This window comes from Panthera leo, chromosome B4, assembly GCF_018350215.1.
Source record: "Panthera leo isolate Ple1 chromosome B4, P.leo_Ple1_pat1.1, whole genome shotgun sequence".
NCBI lineage: Eukaryota > Metazoa > Chordata > Mammalia > Carnivora > Felidae > Panthera > Panthera leo.
In genome coordinates, this window is record NC_056685.1 from 25,052,779 (window position 1) to 25,071,422 (window position 18,644).

An 18,644-nucleotide genomic window follows, 5' to 3' on the forward strand; every position below is an offset into this window, starting at 1 on the left:
CTTTACTGTTTAAAAAAAAAAAAAAGTAGAGAGAAAGAGGAGAGAGTGAGGGAAGAAGGAAAGGAAGGAAGGAAGGAAGGAAGGAAGGAAGAAGGAAGGAAGGAAGGAAGGAAGGAAGGAAGGAAGGAAGGAGGAAGGAAGGAAGGAAGGAAGAAAAAAGGTATTAGAGAAAGTTGAGATATTTTGATATTTTCAAAATAAATAACATGCAAATTTTAATATGCAATTCATTAATATGATATTTTTGAAATATAACACTTTCCCTCTCACAGTATATTTTGATGTATAACTTTAATCAGCTACATCTATCGCACTAGCTAAAAATTATTAAAGCAATCCAAGTACAAAAGGGTAAAAGAAACCAATCTGAAGCATATGATTTTTTAATGCTCCATTAATTGATAATTTTTTGCTTGAAGGAAAGATTGGCAAAAAGAAATGGAATTCTTTAGCTCCTTGTTTTTACTTAAAAATTCCCAACAGTATTCACTCAAACAAAGGACTTAAGTTCTCCACTGGAAGGATAAAAAGAAAAGTTAGTTCTAGCATATCCTGCCACATGCTTAACTACAGGGTAAAGCAGTATCTATTCAGATTCTAATCACATCCTAGAAGTGTAGTATTTATTAGGTTGAAGACTGCCAAGTACTACTATATCATAATTACAGACATTTTTTAATTTAAATTATATTTAGCTCTTTAATTCAAGCACTGTAGTTTGGAAAGTGTTACCCATCAAAATGTGTCATGTTTACGTATATGAAACCTAGCAAGAATTTTCCAGGAGTTCCCATGTTCCATTTTGTATATAATTACTCTTTCTTCATTACTCCTTTGATATTCAGAATCTATGCATAATTCTGAATGTGTGCAAACTCCCACTAAAAACTATCAGCAACAAACATCTTTTATAATGAAATCACTTACTAACAGTCTGTATTACAGAGTTCCCTTTAAGATGGTGCACTGAATAAGCTTTATTTACTTTTCTCTCAAAATCCCATTAAAACTACAGAATGTAAATTTAAAAACAGATAAATGCCAAGCAGTGCTCGAAAACAATAAAGGGCACCGTCGTCAAATCAGAAAAGTTGAAAAATTCATGAAAGATGAAATGGCATTAAACTGATGAGGAAATCTAAACAGAGAACCACAACTCAAAACAGGTAGAGATCAAGACTGTGGCAAAGTGTTAGCTGCTTTTCCCAACAGGGAAGGTACTGCAATTCAGCAGTTCACAGAGAATAAAAGTGGGCCACGGGAAGAATCATGAAGGTTACCAGTTAAAGCACAGACATCAGGGGGCACCCGGGTGGCTCAGTTGGTTAAGCATCCGACTTCGGCTGAGGTCATGATCTCACAGTTTGTGAGTTCGAGCACCGTGTTGGGCTCTGTGCTGACAGTTCGGAGCCTAGAGCCCGCTTCAGATTCTGTGTCCCCCTCTCTCTCTGCCCCTCCCCTGCTCACGTTCTGTCTCTGTCTCTCTCTCTCAAAAATAAGTAGACATCTTAAAAAAATTTAAAAAAAAGAAGTAGAGAGTAGAAATTCAGGTAACCCCTAATCTCTATAGGGGTTGTGACTGCTATGAAAAAGGAATAAGATGTTCTTGGAAAATAAAAACATGATACCAAAATTAAAAGAAAGACTGCAGCAGAAAGGTTGATCAGTAGAATGGTTGGGGCAAAGCTGAAGACCAAGCAAGAGATCTGGAAGGTGAAGACGAGGCAGCTGTAAATGACGTGGAAGGGAAAGATGAGAAAAGGTGTAAGAGGAAGAATAGAGAACCAAGGGATCCCAGACCAAGATGATTTCACAGGTGAACTCACTCCAATCTTCAAGACATGCAGAAAAGCTAATCCTTACTTTGTTTAAACTTTTCCAGAGCAGAAAAAAGATGAAGAACTTTCTAGCTCATTCCACAACACTGGCATACCTGGAATATCAAAATTGTGCAAGGAGAGCATTAGAAAAAAAGAAAACTATAGACAAAGCTCACTTGAGAATTTTGATATAAAATGGCTAAATAGTTAATGAATCAAATCCAGAAATACATTAAAATAATGATACATTGTGATGGAACAGAATTTTTCCCAAGGATTCAAAGAAATTTAAACACTAGGAAATTTACTCAATATAAGTAGGTTAAAAGGGACAGTCAAATGGTATTAAAAATTGTGGTATTAGTGTCTGATAATTAAAATAACCTATTTAGTTATGAGTGTGTTTTGGGAGTGGGGAGAATCTCTTATTAAATAATCTAGGAATGAGAAGGGGATCCTTACCTTGATAAAGTGATTATATCAGAATTTTTCTGCAAACATTATACTCAATGGTAAAATATAAGAATAGTAAAATATAAGAAATATAAGAATATAAGAAATATAAGATAAAATATACAATATTCATATATATATATATATATATGAAAAAGATAAGAAAACTCCCTTTAAAGCCTGCCATCACTACAACATTGTTTTGGAAAATTTGGTCAATGGAATGTAACTGCTGAAGGGAAGGAGGAAGGGAAGCAGAGAAAAGAGGAAAATAAATATATAAAACTGTTACTATCTGACAGTTATACGCTTGTGTGTACTCTGACAATATTATATCAATATCATATATCAATTACATATTATATCAATATTATATAAGAAAAATGTACAAAATCCAACAGATTTCCTACATATCCATGATAACTATTATAATATGTAATAGATAAGAACCCATCCAGAATGGAAACAATAAGAATAACAAAATAAAACATCTAATAATTAAAAAAAATTTTTTTTAACATTTATTCATTATTGAGACACAGAGAGAGAGACAGAGCACGAGCATGGGAGGGGCAGAGAGAGGGGGAGACACAGAATCTGGAGCAGGCTCCAGGCTCTGAGCTGTCAGTACAGAGCGCAACGCGGGGCTCGAACCCACGAGCAGTGAGATCATGACCTGAGCCGAAGTCAGACGCCTAACCGACTAAGCCACCCAGGTGCCCCAAAACATCTAATAATTTAATGAGAAATATGCAAACTCTATGTAAAGAAAACTATAAAAATTTATTGAATGTCCTGAAAAATAATCAGAATAAGTGGAAAAATATACTATGTTCCTGAGTGGAAAGACTTGGTATAGTAAGGATAAAAATATTCCCCAAATTAATACATAAATTCAATGTAATCCCAAATGAATTTCCAATGAAATTTTTAAAATGGAACTTGTCAATCTTATTCCAAAGTTCAACTGGAAAGGCAAATTCAAGAGACTTGATGAGAATATTTTGAAAAAATTGCAAGTGGACATACCTTGCCATATGTCAAAATGCACAATAAGGCTACAGTCATGAAAACAGTGTGCTACTGATGTAGAAGTGTTTTAAAAAGTTTGGTGGAATACATTAGAGTCTAGAAATAGACACATATAAAGGAAGGTAGAGTATACTAACGGTAGCATTTTTTTTTTTTTAATGTTTATTTTTTCAGAGAGAGAGAGAGAGAGGAAGAACGAGCAGGGGAGGGGCAGAGACAGAGATAGACAACACTGACAACAGCAGAGTCCGACGCAGGGCTTGAACTCAACAAACTGTGAGATTATGACCTGAACCTAAGTTGTAACTTTAACCGATTGAGCCACCCAGGCGTCCCTAGAGGTAGCATTTCAAGTCAGTAAGGAAATGTGGAAGTGCTCAGTAAATTGTATTGGAACAGATCGTGTTGGGGAAAAACCAGAAGTCAGATCTTTACTTCACATAACTTACAAAAAATTGTAGGTAGATTATAATTATATAAGTGTACAATTAAAATAATAAAAGTAGTAGAAGAAAATGTAAAAGCGAACTTTTATAATCTTGGGACAGGTATTCCTAAAAGTGACACAAGACATAAAGAACACATTGCCATATTTAATCATAAGCCCTTTCCCCTCTTGACCTCCTTACCCACTCAGGGCCCAATACCCTCCTTGGGCAAAGTCCTTTACCTGCCACCATGGGGGCTTACTATAGCCATGCCCCCTCAAGCTCCTTTGAAATGTTTCTGAGCTTGGAGCCCAAGTCCTGGTTCTAATAGTGACAAAATGGTATGCATTTAACTACGACTTTCTGTCAACCGTGGGCTTCCTTTTCTCCCTATGCATTTCATAGAATCCCTGATTATCAAAGGCAGAAGGCAATGACGCGTCCTCATTTGACAGCTGAAGGAAGGAAGGCCCCGCTGAATAAAGAGACTTACCTTGGAACACATCCCCAGTTGCTGGCAGTTCTGGCTAAATACAGTGCTCCCAGTTTCTAAGGCAAATCTGCTCTCTCCACATTATAACTTCCTGTGGCCTAATCTATAAGTGGGTAATCTCAGGTCAGGTAAGGAGGCTGACTACAGAGAAAATCTAGACCCAGCAAAGTCATTTTCCAAACCACATACGAAACAGTAGGGATTTAACTATAGCCAAGATACAGATTAAACTTGTATTGTTTCCACAGAGTCTCTACTCAGACTTTTACACTGTCATTTTAATAAAGCACCTAAGAGACAGGATGTGGTCAAATAGAACACAGATAGGTCATTTGTCTTTATTGTTCTTCTCTGAGCTTCCTACTAGCATTTCACTGAGTGTGTATGTTAGAGGGTAGGGATTAGGAATGGTATTTGGGGGTTGGTAATATGTCATGAAATCATAAAGTTGAGCTTTTTTATATTTTCCTAATGAGAGGAAAGTTATTGTAACTATAAACTAAATTTTACTGCTTCAATCATAGTAACCATGAAATAGTCCTCAAACACCTTTCAAGATAGTTGAAAATTACTATTCCAGATGATTTATGTTTATACCTTTTAAAGCACAATTTTAAGGAAAAAATATAAATAAATAAATCTGAAGGAAAAAAGTACACAGGTTAGATAAACCAGAGGCCCCATGGGTTATGAGTAAATCTGAACTGGTGCCATATTTCTGAAAAGGACTAAAGTAAAGGAACCCAGGAGACACAGTAAAAACTAAGACACGACCAATTGCACTACTGACAAGGTTGTGAAAAAACTCCTTGATCCAGCTGGATAGATTTAGCAGCTCAGAAAGAATTAAAGGAGGGAGGGAGGGAGAAGGAGGGAGAGAGGGAGAGGGAGGGAGGGAGAGAGAGAGAGAGAGAGAGAGAGAGAGAGAGAGAACAAACACCAAGACAAAAAATGCAGTCAAGACAAGGATAAAAGAAAATGCAAAACAATGGCTCTCCACCTCAGTTGCAAACTAGAGAAGGCTATGTGGGTTCTCAAGTAGCCACAATATTGCAACCATCTTGCTTGGAGTTAGGCTAAGACATCACACCAAAGGCACGTGGCACCAAGCAGCTTCTGGCCAGGGATTTTACATTTAGAAATGTAAGACCCAGTAACATTTAAGGAATTCTCCCTCCTGCCAGATAGCCATCCTCTTGCCCCGAAGCCATGTGACAAATGATCCTGAATACCACGTTGCCTTTTATGCATCTGTTGTCTAAATCAGTGTAGAAACTGGAAGGAGAGACTCTGAATTCTGGCCCTTAGCAAAAGGGTACATTTTAGTGTCATAATGACAGTTTTGGCAGAATGGGGCATTCTTACTTGAAATGTCTCTGCCATACTGAGAGCTTTGTCCACCATAACCTGAGTCTGGCTCAGTCAAAGGGACTATCAGTTCTAAATTTTAAATACATGAGCAACTATGTAAAAATTTAAAGAGCAAACTGTTTCTTGGACATCCCATTTCATGAATGTCTCTGATCACCTTTCAGCACTTGCAAAGTTTTCGTTTTCATTTGTGCTGTTTTCCAGTTTAATGTTATATCACCCAAATATTCCTCTCAAAGTCACCATTTAAAGTGTTTTGCTCTCTTTATCGCTTGATCAAAGGTAAAACGTTTTTTGCGTACTCTGTGTGTGTGTGTGTATGTGTGTGTGTGTGTGTGTGTAATGGCATCACAAAGGGAACACATTCTTTCTGTCAGAGATATCCATCTTGGTCACTGTATCAAAGAGACTCCAAAGCACTGAAGTAAGTGGGCAAGAGGCTGTTTTTAACCCTATCTGTAGTTCAGGGATTGTGGGAGACACAACACGCACTTGAGAGCATCCTCACATGCCATCACCAAGGGGCTGCCCGAATCTGTGACACGGCGAAGTCTAAACTTCAGTTTTACCTCTTCTAGGTACATCTGGATGTGTCTGACCTGAAGAAATGCTAAAGGTGAATCAGACTCTGCAGTACGTCAGTGCGTCTTGCACCAGTGTCTTACTTGCCTGAGAAAAACAGTTCATGGCTCCTTCTCTGGGAGGACCTAACATCATTGGAAGTGGATGACTGATGTTGTTGCTCAAACCTGACACTAATCTATCTTCCCCAAACCACGTTCCATTGGGTTGTTGTTATCACCCGAGCTTTTTTCTGACCACTACCAGGGAAGGAAGGACTCAACGCCTCCAGTGTGCACCAAAGGGAGAGGGAAGATATCACTGGTCATTTTCAAAAGCTGCTTTGTCTTCCTAACTACATCCAATTCAGTTATTACCACTATGACCATACGTATGTGCAGAGAGAGATGCACACTAGCAGTATTAGCTTTTAGGCATTTTCTGCAAATCATTCATATTTCCCTTAGTAAGCAAAGGAGGATCCCTAGGTAATGACGTCTATTACAACCTGTAGTCTAAAAACGTGTGTAAAGACCTTTTTACTGCAGCCGTTAACAATAGAGAAAAGAATTTTAAATGCACACACAGCTAGCCTAAGTTCTCGAAACTTCAACACTAATGCTTAAGGATTTACTTTTATTTAAAAGTAAAAGTAAAGGATCTCATGGTTCGTGAGTTCAAGCCCCGCATCAGGCTCTGTGCTAACTGCTCAGAGCCTGGAGCCTGCTTCAGATTCTGTGTCTCCCTGTCTCTGCCCCTCCCCCACTCGTGTTCTGTCTCTCTCTGTCTCTCAAGGGTGAAGAAACGTTTAAATAAATAAATAAATAAATAAATAAATAAAAGTAAATGTCAATTAAGTAGCTGAAATTGCCCAAAGCAATCAGACTAATTGTACCAAGGGTCTGGATCATATCTCCAAGCAATCAAGCAACTCATATCCAAAAAAACGAACAATTTCAATGCTTAGTATAGAGCCTATAGCAATTTCCAAATCTGCAAATTCAAGAATTGAACTAGAGGATCCTTTCAAGTTCGCTGTTGGGTTTATAAAAATCGTTGACTATTTCTTCAGTACAATGAATATGAGAGAAATTGGGTAACAAAGTTGTTAAAGAAGAAAGGGAGAAAAGAGGCATTATGCATTACACATGCTGTCTTGCATCTAAACTGAAAACGAAGAGAAAATTCAAATTTTGTAAAAGAACTATCTCATTTGTGAGGGAACAAAGTTGTTACTTTTTTGCTTCCCCCAAACTCATAATTATAAATGATATAATTTCTAACAGAAAACAAGAGCAGAAGCTTCCAAAATTTAAAAGTACCAAAATTTTGGCCTGGAAGAAAACACATATTTATTCTGAGTAAAAATTCTGTTACATCAACAAGACACATTTTGACATAGAAAAATACCTGTTTAATTTTAGAAACAAAGTAGGGAGGCAGAAGGGAAAAACTAACTACAGCTAACCAAAAAAGAAAGAAAGGAAAGAAACCACTTCCATATTCATTAAATAGAATGTCTTGTTATTTTCACAGACAGTAAAAACTTTTTGACATCCCATTTAGTCTCAGACTGGAGAGGTGTCAATGGATCTTATTTGACCTCTTCAGTGTGTAAAGAGTTTACAAACCTAACCAAATTTAGAATTAGTGGGAGTTACACACTTATGTTCCTTATACATAAGAGAAGAAAAAAAGGCCCTTTTATGCCAGCTTTGAGTTGGGCTTGAATTTTTATGACTTATTTAGAAGCCCTAGGGAATGAAAAAAGTCTCTGAATGGAAATACTGACACAGGCTTAAATATAGTGACATGGACAAGCACGTCTATGAAACAGCACCAGGATGTGACTGACCACTCCAGCACGTCTGAAATGCAGGCAACATCATACAATCAATTACAATGGACTCAGTTCCGGTAGAAATGTAATGCCAAGTTAGAGAATCAAAATTTCAGGTTGGTAAACTTGTTTTTAACAGGAAAATATGCAAAATGTATGGGATGTTTACTCTGATAGGCGGAGGAAAGAGAAAATGTAAAATTTCTGCATAGACTCTCTCCAGTTGTATTACAGGATTAAAAACAGTCACTCTTAAAAAAAAAAGTCCAAGCTGTCATGTCAATCCTGAGAGCAAATGTGGCACAAGAGTTTAAATCAGTGGATCTGAATCTGTGCTTTCTTTCTCAGATCTTACATGGTTTTGTGCTAGACAGAGACAGACAACAAATATTTATTTTTGTTTGTCTATTTGCTATATTTTTAATTCTTTGGTGGGTTTTTTAAAACTAGCTAAACTTTTCCATTTATCATCCTTTCATTTTCCTGAAAGTCACTTTTTTTTTTACTTGAAAATTGGTTTAGTTTCATTTTATAGTTTCTCAGTTATTATTTTGAATCCCTTCAACACCTCAGAGTTTCCAGCTACATTTTTTTTTTTTACTATTTTCCTCTGGTTTAAAATTTTTCACATTTGTCTTTTTTTTTTTTAAAGCCATTCAAACGTATTCAAGATCATTTTCTTTCTTTTGTCATGTTCACAGATACAGATCAACATATATATGTGCACATTAAAATGTCTTTCATGGTTTAAGAAGCAAAAAAGACCACATCATTAAAACACTAACTCGTTTAAGTAACGGTTATGGGCAAATCTGTGAAAGACGCTGTACTAAGTGCTAAGGGGACTATAAAATGAATAAAACGCCACTTTAGGGCCTCAAAGAGCTTTTAATACACATAAGGCAGTGAGTATCAGCACAAAAGAAGAGACAATGTCGCTACATTTCAGAAAAAACAGTGTTTCTAACGTTCACACAAATGTGATATCACTGTTGCTATCATTCTTAGGTAACGCGTGGAAGAAACACAATGTAAAAGGGTAGAAAACATTGGGATCAAAAACAGTCCTTAAAATTTTTCTAAACTAACCTGCCATATACTTTCAATTTGTTTGTAAGCCATGTTGTTTTCTGGGGCTGTAGGTCTCAGTATTTACACTTAGGTTTTTCCAGCCTCTCACATGACACCAAGTAACAAAGCAAATGAAAAGCTACCCCTTAAGGAGCCAGCAAACTGCTCATGCCAATATTTGTTCTCTTTTTCTATTTTTGTTTGCCATTAATCTTTCAGTTTCAAACAGGAGATGGAACACTTATGCAATTTCATTTCAATTTTGCTAGTGAATCGATAATGAACACTTAATTTAAAAAATCAAGCTACTTTAAAAATATTCCATATGAATGTTTTGCCATCATCACTGACATATACTTAAAAATCTATGGTGTTCTGAATATCATGCTTAAGTTTTGATATTTCTATAGTAACCCTACGCCTACCCAAAAAATCACTTCTGTAGATCTCACTTAAACCATCACTGCTTTGGAGTGAGTGATTAGGAAGAATTCTTTTCAACAGGCTATCAGAAAGACATCATTCTTTATTCAAAGCTATTAGGGGCAAGTTTGGAACTGTGGTTAACCCAACATTACTGATTTAAAAGGATGGAATATCATATAAAAAGCAATAGGAGGAGGTAGTTTAGAGGAGAGAGGATATTGAAGCACACTTCACATGCTGTGTTTAATATTATAAGCTTAGGAGAGCAGAAAATTCTGTATTTTTAAAACCGGTACTTAAGTTTCTATCTGGAAATTTCACTTACGTGGAATACCTCATTCCCAGATGGTGTCAGATAGGTGAGGTATTATTGTAGTAAGGATACAAGACAAGGAATTGGATAACCTTTCAAGTATCCTTTAAATGTCACTAACTGGGATGGTGATAGAGGGTTTTTTATTCTCTGCTGGAGTACATCAGCAGTCATTTGCATGCCAGGAAAGAACGTCTGGAATAATCCAAAAGGGCAAAGCTTAGTTCTTTCACCAAAAACAAGGACATGACAGGCACAAAAAGGGAAATGAAACAGGATAAAAGTATCCAAAGCAGACTTACTGTTCAACAAAATCCCACAGAGAAACTAGCATGAACACAGAGACACATACCATCTTAACACTCGGTTCTTGACAAAGCCTTCTCTTGACTACTATGATGCTTTCTTTAAGCTACTCACAGACACAAAACCCAAAATTGATGAAACCTATAAATTAGGAGTGAGTATTCACGCTCAAAAAGATCTGCCAAGACAGCTCTTTAAATCTTTCTTCTGCTTCTTTTAACGAGGGTTTCTTGGATGAGCAGCCTAGCACAAAACACAGGGCTTCGGTGAGCCTAGAACAGGGCCTGAGTAGAGTGGCTCTTAAGGAACATTTTTGTGTGTGGAATGAATGCATGAAAGAGCACCTCTTATATGAGTGGACTGTATCTCGGAAATGTACCTGTGAAGTCGGCTGTTTAGAACTGAAGAGAGCACAACTCCAAAGAAGCCATGCTATACATAAATTAAGGTTAAATCCAGGCTAATCCGATGGTTTTCTGAACTCATACCTGCGTTATACTACTGATAATGCCAGCTTCAATTCTGAAGTACATGCATATGCAGGAAGAGAGAGAGAAAAAGGAACATTTCTCCTCTTGGTGCGCATCATTAGCTGAGAAAAAAAATGTTTGGAAATGGCATTTAGCCTCTGGCATCCATTCACACTTTCTACCTCCTACTTCTTTCCTTAGTGACCAAAATCCCTGGTTCTTTTTGCTCCAACTGTGGCAGGCCATCCAAAGGGACTCTGTCTTCCAGAGAATTCCATGCACCAAATAAGTGACTTCTTTTTTCTCTCAATCAGAAATCTCCATTTCTTCAGGGATATTCACCTCAGTCAAGTGGAAGGGAAGCTAATCTGGTTAATTCACACTAACATAGAAAAGAGTTCTATGTTCCTATATGTTTTTGCTGCACCAGATGTGTCTAATTAAGAGGGATTTTAGACAGTTTAACAAGATGAAGTTTAAGCATTCAGCCTGTGGGAACTGGTTAAATTTATGAATTATATACTTGCAGAGCAGTGGGGCTCAGAGAATAACCATTCGAATGTACTAGCCATTTATAAATTGTGAGCTGCAAAAAGAAAGAACATAACAGGGACTTGTCCTCAAGCCGAGCAAAAGAAGTGCGGGGAAGTCCACACATTTTATTTCAAGACTTGCCTGATTTTCCCCTCGTCAGTACACTTCTTAGAAACCTCCCTGCTCTCCTTCAGCAAAGAAGGAAATGTAATAGTCTTTTAAGGGTAAATCAGACTCGAACACAAGTCAGGAAAGGCTCCAATGAGAACTTACTCTGTAGGTGGGACAGATGGCAGATGGCTCCTTCACGGATGGTCGCATCTGGAGAATATCAGTACTGATTCAATAGGAGTGGAGGTGGATATTAAAGACACCTCAGAGGGCAGACCCATCGAAGGGTTAGGGGCCTTGAGGTCAGTTTGTAATGGGAATTCACTCCATCAAATACCTGAAAATTGTCATCCATTAACCTGACATGATGATAAGTATTATAATTTTAATGCAGACAACTTAATTCAACAGACAACACTGAGTAACTAAATCTTCTTGAGTAGTATTTTTTTTTAGAAGCAATAGCCTTAATAATTCTAATCAATTCTAACGGTATAATTTCCGCCCTCAGAAATGTTTTTTTAGCCAATATGTGTTGAAAGCCTATTACACCCCATGAAAATAAAAATCTTTCTTTTTCTACACGACGGGGAGACTTCAGATTACAGAGAAATATTTAATATCTACATAAAATCAACAGAACATGTTTGTATCTACGTTGATGTTGTCAGTCAGGTGGAGAGAAAGCTAATCTGATTAATTCATACTAACTTAGAAAAGAGTTCTATTCACCTACATGTTTCAATTAGGATTACTTTATAATCTAGTGGGCTTAACTCTCCTAGAATTTAACAACAACAAGTGAAATAAAATTCAGCGATGCATTATCCTTCCACATACCAACTCTTTCATTTGGCCTTTTGGTTCCATATCATTAATGAAATGCATCATAAGATAGCAAAAATGTGTGGAAAAACGAATAAAATTTTTTAGCATAGATAAACTAAGAAATTGTGTTTAAAGCTGATCTATTCTTGAAAAACAATTTGAAAGTTGAAATCTTTGCACTCCTGTAAAACTGTGGTGGGGGAGGGGAGTGGTGTTTAATAGCAGATTTAGAGGGTTTCTGTTTAGGTGAAGAAAGAAAGATATAACCAGAAGGAATTGAAGGAATTCAGAATAAGCCTGTATGCCAGCGAAAACCATAGTAGTTGCTCAGAAAGTATTTATTGAAATCCCCTGTTCTATTTATGCATGAGTGGCATCAGCCAGATACAATTGCAGCAACGTTGTCATTCGCTTCCCCCAGAAGACAGCCATTTATTGTTTCGGGCTGAGATTTAGCAGACCAGTCTTAGACCACCAGTCCTTCTCAATTCTCTATCCACAAAACCAAACAATGTATTCTGTTCTTTTAAAAGTTTATACACATGCATGGAAAACCAGAAGTTTACGTGTCTAGGCTGCTTTCTCATTGCTTGCAAAACTAAAAAATAGGTTTTTATTTAAAAATAGAACTTGGCAAATGAATAGGCCATTGAAGACTTTAATAAAAATAAATGGCCAAGATATTTCACTTTGAGAAGCATCAACTATACAGGCATGCTAATCACTCTTTGGTTTTCTATTTTATTTTCTTTGAAAAGAGCATGCATTTTCTTTTTTTAAATAATTGCTTTAATATTTATTTTTGAGAGAGAGAGAGAGAGAACAAGCAGGGGAGGGGCAGAGAGATTGAGAGACAGAATCTAAAGCAGGCTCCAGGCTCCGAGCTATCAGCCCAGAGCCCTATGAGGGGCTCTAACTCACAAACTGTGAGATCATGACCTGAGATGAAGTTGGAACCTTACGCATTTTCATAAGACGCATCATACTGGGTAAATTTCAAATTTTTTACTGGGCAACATAAAGAAATGTGTAAGAAATTTACAAAAGTAACAGACCTTCAATTATTCCATCTAATCAAAATTAATTTTCATTGTTTCCAAAAAACCTTCCTTGTTTTTGTCCATACATATTTGTAATGTCACAATTGCATTCAATGTTTCCACAATTTTAAATTGTTTTTCACTTAACCTTATGTTATCAATATTCCTCATGTTGCTTTATAGTCAGTATCAGTATCATAAATAAAAAGGTTGATTTTTATGCTATTTTAATCTGGCTTTGGATTAGGATAACATTTACATTTTTAAAAACTGACATACTTCCCATATTTTTACATGCTTGAGAAAAATGCAGTAAGCATGAGAATTAATTACTTCTTCAAAGTTTGGGGAAAAATCCACTGAATATCAAATCATGTGTTTTGGAAATGGAGTTTTACTAAAAACCTTGATTTTTCCTGCATCAGTGGTCATTTACAACTTTTCTCATTATAATTTTATAATTTAATTTGTGTGGATAATACCAATTCATCTACACATTTGCATATGGTATACTGTCAAACAACTGTGCATAATACACCATAATTTAAAAGTATTTTTAATAACTATATATTGACTGCTATAGCTCTTTTTTCACTTCCAATTTTATTCCGTACCAATTTTTGCTTTTTTCTTTCAGTATTTCTTTCAGAGTGAAGTCTTAATTTATCTAGTTTTCAGCTTTCCATTCTAACTTTTTTTTTGTTTTATTTTTATTCATTTTTCTGTACTTGAATGACTTGATTTCCTATCCTTTCTTATCTCTTCAAATAAAATTCAACAAAGCTTTAAATCATCTCCAAGTTCTGTCCGCTCTGCTCACAGTAGATATACATAGTTTTAAATTTTTAAAATTATTAGAGAAATAGTCTTTTATTGCATCTTTTACTTCTTCCTAGACCCAATCATTATTTACAAGACTCATTTTATATCTCAGAGCATTTAGAGTTGTTTTCACTGTTGGCCCTGGAACTGCAAACAAACAATGTGGCTAATTTAAGTCTTTAAAAATGTGTTGAGGGGGCGCCTGGGTGGCTCAATCAGTTGAATGTTCGACTTTGGCTCAGGTCATGATCTCATGATTCATGGGTTCAAGCCTCGCATCAGGCTCTGTGCTGACAGCTTGGAGCCTGGAGCCTGCTTCAGATTCTGTATCTCCCTCTCTCTCTGCCCCTCCCCCACTCATACTTTCCTTCTCCCTCAAAAAATAAAAAAAACATTAAAAAAATTTTAAGTAAAAAAAAAATGTGTTGAGATTTCCTCTGAATCCTCACAGATAACATATCTTACTTGAAAAGAAGACCTCTGGTTAAATAATCTGAAAGGTATATTAAATAGACCAAATTTAAATTCCTTTATAAAGCCCTACTATTCACATATCAAGGTCTTTACAAGGGTCACCTGCAGCAAAGTTTGTGCAATATTTAGCAGAGGGCCTAGCATGTCATAACTACTCAATAAATCATCGGAGGTAGTAGATATAATAATAACAGTCATCAGGGTCTGGTAGTAGTTATGTTTTCCTACCTCTTATTCAGGCTCAGCTGTGTTACTGATCTGGAGAAGAGTAATTAGCTATGTGTTTCTGGTCTGGGTTTTCTTATTAATGATCTAACATGGCTGGACTAGATGCTTCCTGAGGTTACTTCCAGCTCTAACATTTCTAAGTCTCATTTGAAGGCATTTCCAGGACCTGGACTCTTATCTATACCAGATGTAGGTCACACATATCCTTTGGTCTGAAGCGAGTTGCTCAAACACTCTTTATGAGCAAAACTCTCTGGAAACTGAAGTCAAGACAGAAATTTTTACCAAACTCACTACTCCACCAGAAAGATCTGGACAGGCAGAAATCAATCATTTTTGGAATAAAAGTAAAAATTTCAAAGCTATTTATCAGCTCTACTTGTGCTTTCCAGGAATAAAAGTAAAATTTCCAAAGCAATTTAAGCCAAACCTACACTTTTCCTTCACAAGAGTCTTGGCACCCATGCTAATTTGTGTTCATTTTCCATCACTATTAGCAATCATCTTAAGAGAAAAGATGAAATACAAAGTATTTGCATGGCTGGTTATAATTCAGGGCATTCCTCCTCCAAGAATGTGTACCATTGAGATTGAAAATTACTATGAAGAATGAAAATTCTCATATTCATCATTAAGAGTGAAAATCCCCAGTAGACCATTATCCACTAAGAAGCACATCTGGTAATTAGAAACAAAACAAAGCTTTCAAATTAAATTATGGGCTATATATATGTGAATAATCTTGTGCAAAAGCAGTAAAAATTATGCCTTTATACCTGATGAAATAAACCCCTTGCTGCAGTTTTAGTGCTGTTTTAAACAAGGTGTCATGAAAAGCACGGACTTACCTGTACGATAGACAAAGTTGCCTTCGGTTTCCGATGATGAAGGAGACACCAATTCTTCCTCAAATTCGTTGGAGCTAAAAGATCCCGAATGGTTTCTTTGCCTTGTCTTTCCCATCATGGCAGCATTTGTGGCCATGACGTGTCTCAAAGAGTCGTTAAGGTAACGATTCAATAAGCTGCTCTTGTATTTTGGGGGTGATACGTAGTCCTCACTGGCCCGTGACTCTGGCCTCACTCCAGCTTTTATGACTGAGCTCTCACTTTTAATCACAGGATGGTGAACTGGATTATTATAGCCCCCTTCATTTATGTGGTTTCTTGGAGGATTTTCTCCGTCTAAGGGATAAAAATATCACTAGGTAATACTTACATATACTTTTCTCCCAGCCACCCAACTGTTACAGTTAATCACTGAATATATACATAAAGAAAGAATATTTATTTAAAGTGTATAAAATTGTCATTGATATTCAAGATTAATTTTTAGGCACAGGAAGCAGGAATCTATGTAATCTCTCCCTATGGTATTTTAATTTTAATGAATTTCAGAGAAAATGTTATTCTGATACACGATAAATCTATAAACAAGAGGAAGCAGCCATAATTCTGTTGGTCATTTATAGTATTGTAAAAGTGAAGTTACTTCATGCAATAAAAAAGAACCATTATGGCACCATTATGTTTTGTGGAGTCAACCTTAAAAAGAGCAGTTGGGGTGAACTTCCTGGTAATGGAGGCAAAGCAAAATAAAAATATTAACAAACCTTCGGAACACGAATCATCGCTGCTTACACTAAGCCGCTCAGCATTTCCTTGAACGTATTTGTTGTACAACTTTATTCTTAAAGCCCAGCTCAAATCTGGCTGTCGAACAGTATTCTTAAGCCGACGTCTTGCATTAGCAAACCAATTTGACACCTAAAAAAGTTTTATTTTTCAATTAACAAAACATAAAATACGACCCATCACATAATTACTTTCCCACAAAGGACCAAAGCCTTTCTCAGTATATCTGATCATTAAGTATTCTCTGAATGTAATAGTATTAGACATTCATTCCATTCATTCATTCAACAAACATGCTGAGCACTTACTATAGAGACTGAGTGCATACTGTATTCTGGGAATAAACAAACAACAACAACAACAAAAACCAAAAAACAGGCCTTGCAATCAAATGTTCAGTATAGTAAGAGGGATAACTTGAAAAGTTTTTTTTGATGTTTATTTATTTTTGAGAAAGAGAGAGAGACAGAGCATGAACAGAGGAGGGGCAGAGAGAGTGGGAGACACAGAATCGGAAGCAGGTTCCAGGCTCTGAGTTGTCAACACAGAGCCCAATGCATGGCTCGAACTCATGAGCTGTGAGATCATGTCCTGAACTGAAGTCAGCCGCTCAACCAACTAAGCCACCCAGGTGCCCCTAAATAACTTTAATATAGGAAAGAATGTGATGAATGGCTTAAAAGACATTGAAATATAATGATACAGGAATCCAAAGGAAGGAGGAGTTACTTTCATATATGACTCAAGACATCATGAGGAATTAAGTGAAGAGTTGAAGGAATATATCATGTATAATGGATAGGGAAGTGTGTTCCCAATAAAGAGGACATGGGAACAAATGTAAGTCAAATTCCAGAGATATTGTGGTGGGTAAGGAAGACAGAAAAGTTAAAGATGACCTTGAGTCATGCCTGTGTAATCAAGAGAAGGACAGTGCCATTTTGAGAAAGAAAGTAGAACTGTTTAAGGATGAAATGATGTGCTTGGTTTGGGGAATGATTAGTTTGAGGTACTAGAAAAGCATACTGGTGAGATGGGCAGGAAGAAAACAAAAATGATATCTGAGACTTAAGGGAGAGGAAGATCAGACACGGGTCAAATGCACAGAAGTGACAGCAGGCAGTTTTGAGTAGGCAGAAAGGTGGTTGAAGACCAAACCCTGGACGCCTCTAGAGATCCAAGGGCAGGAATATAAAAGAGGAGCTAGGAAAACAATCAAACAGAGCAATCAGACAAGTAGAGGAAGAAAAAATGCCAACTAACACCCAGCTTTAAGTTGAAAGTCAAGTGCTTCTGAAGCAAATAGGTGAAGACAAAGAAACAAACACTGTAAAACAAAGGAAAGGTGTTTCCATGTTTGTAAAAGATGCTGTTGGATTTCCAGAGGTTAAGATGGTACTTGAGATTTCCTTCAAAATATCAGGGTATCATCAGGGAAAAGATATATAAGTAAATAACCAGAAAGGCCAATATCGGCTTTTATTTTATTTATTTATTTTTTTATTTTATTTATTTTAATTTTTTTTTCAACGTTTTTTATTTATTTTTGGGACAGACAGAGACAGAGCATGAACGGGGGAGGGGCAGAGAGAGAGGGAGACACAGAATCGGAAACAGGCTCCAGGCTCTGAGCCATCAGCCCAGTGCCCGACGCGGGGCTCGAACTCACGGACCGCGAGATCGTGACCTGGCTGAAGTCGGACGCTTAACCGACTGCGCCACCCAGGCGCCCCCAATATCGGCTTTTAAAAGAATGAAATGTGGAAAGAGAATTACATCTTTCTGCCAATTTATTCTAGAACATGAGTCCACATTACTATAATAGTTTGTGTGGCAATGCTTGCATCGGAAGTTTCTTTTTTATTTTTTTAGATTTATAATATAAATATACAGTTCTACACATTGCCGAAGACCTAATTATTGAATGAGCCTATAGTGAATCCTCCTTTTTTAAAAAACAAAAACACAACTTTTTCCTCTTTATCTCCAGAGGTTTTTAAAGCATAGTAGCTTTCCCCAATTTACACACACATACACATACATGCACACATGTATACAAAACATATCATATATAATATATGCATTCAATATTAATTACTTTCTTTGTGTTTTAAGTAACAACTTTCCTCTTAAATTTATGTGCATTGATGTGATAACTCACGTGGCTTTTCAGAAGTCTTAGTCTTTATCAACCCCTCTTTCCTATTAAGTTGTGCTATTATAACTATGATTTCATCTGGCTTCAAATTCTCAGTCTTCTCCAACCTCTATAGACAGACAACTTCTGGGACTATTCATTCAACAAATATATATTGAGTAGCTCTTGTGCTCTAGCCATGGTGGTCAGTGCTAGGAATGTTTACTGTTAAGAGAAATTTCGTCCCCTGCA

General features: G+C 36.6%; 1 protein-coding gene across 1 annotated transcript in view; it reads right to left on the minus strand.

The window, feature by feature from the left end:
• The window catches only part of MKX (mohawk homeobox), a 66,282-nt gene that overhangs the window by 37,808 nt on the left and 9,830 nt on the right, over positions 1 to 18,644 (minus strand). Inside the window, exons 4-5 of the mRNA XM_042948377.1 lie at positions 16,234 to 16,387; positions 15,470 to 15,805 (exon numbers count right to left, since the gene is read on the minus strand). Of these exons, the coding sequence (XP_042804311.1) occupies positions 15,470 to 15,805; positions 16,234 to 16,387 (490 nt within the window). The remainder of the gene's footprint in view (positions 1 to 15,469; positions 15,806 to 16,233; positions 16,388 to 18,644) is intronic.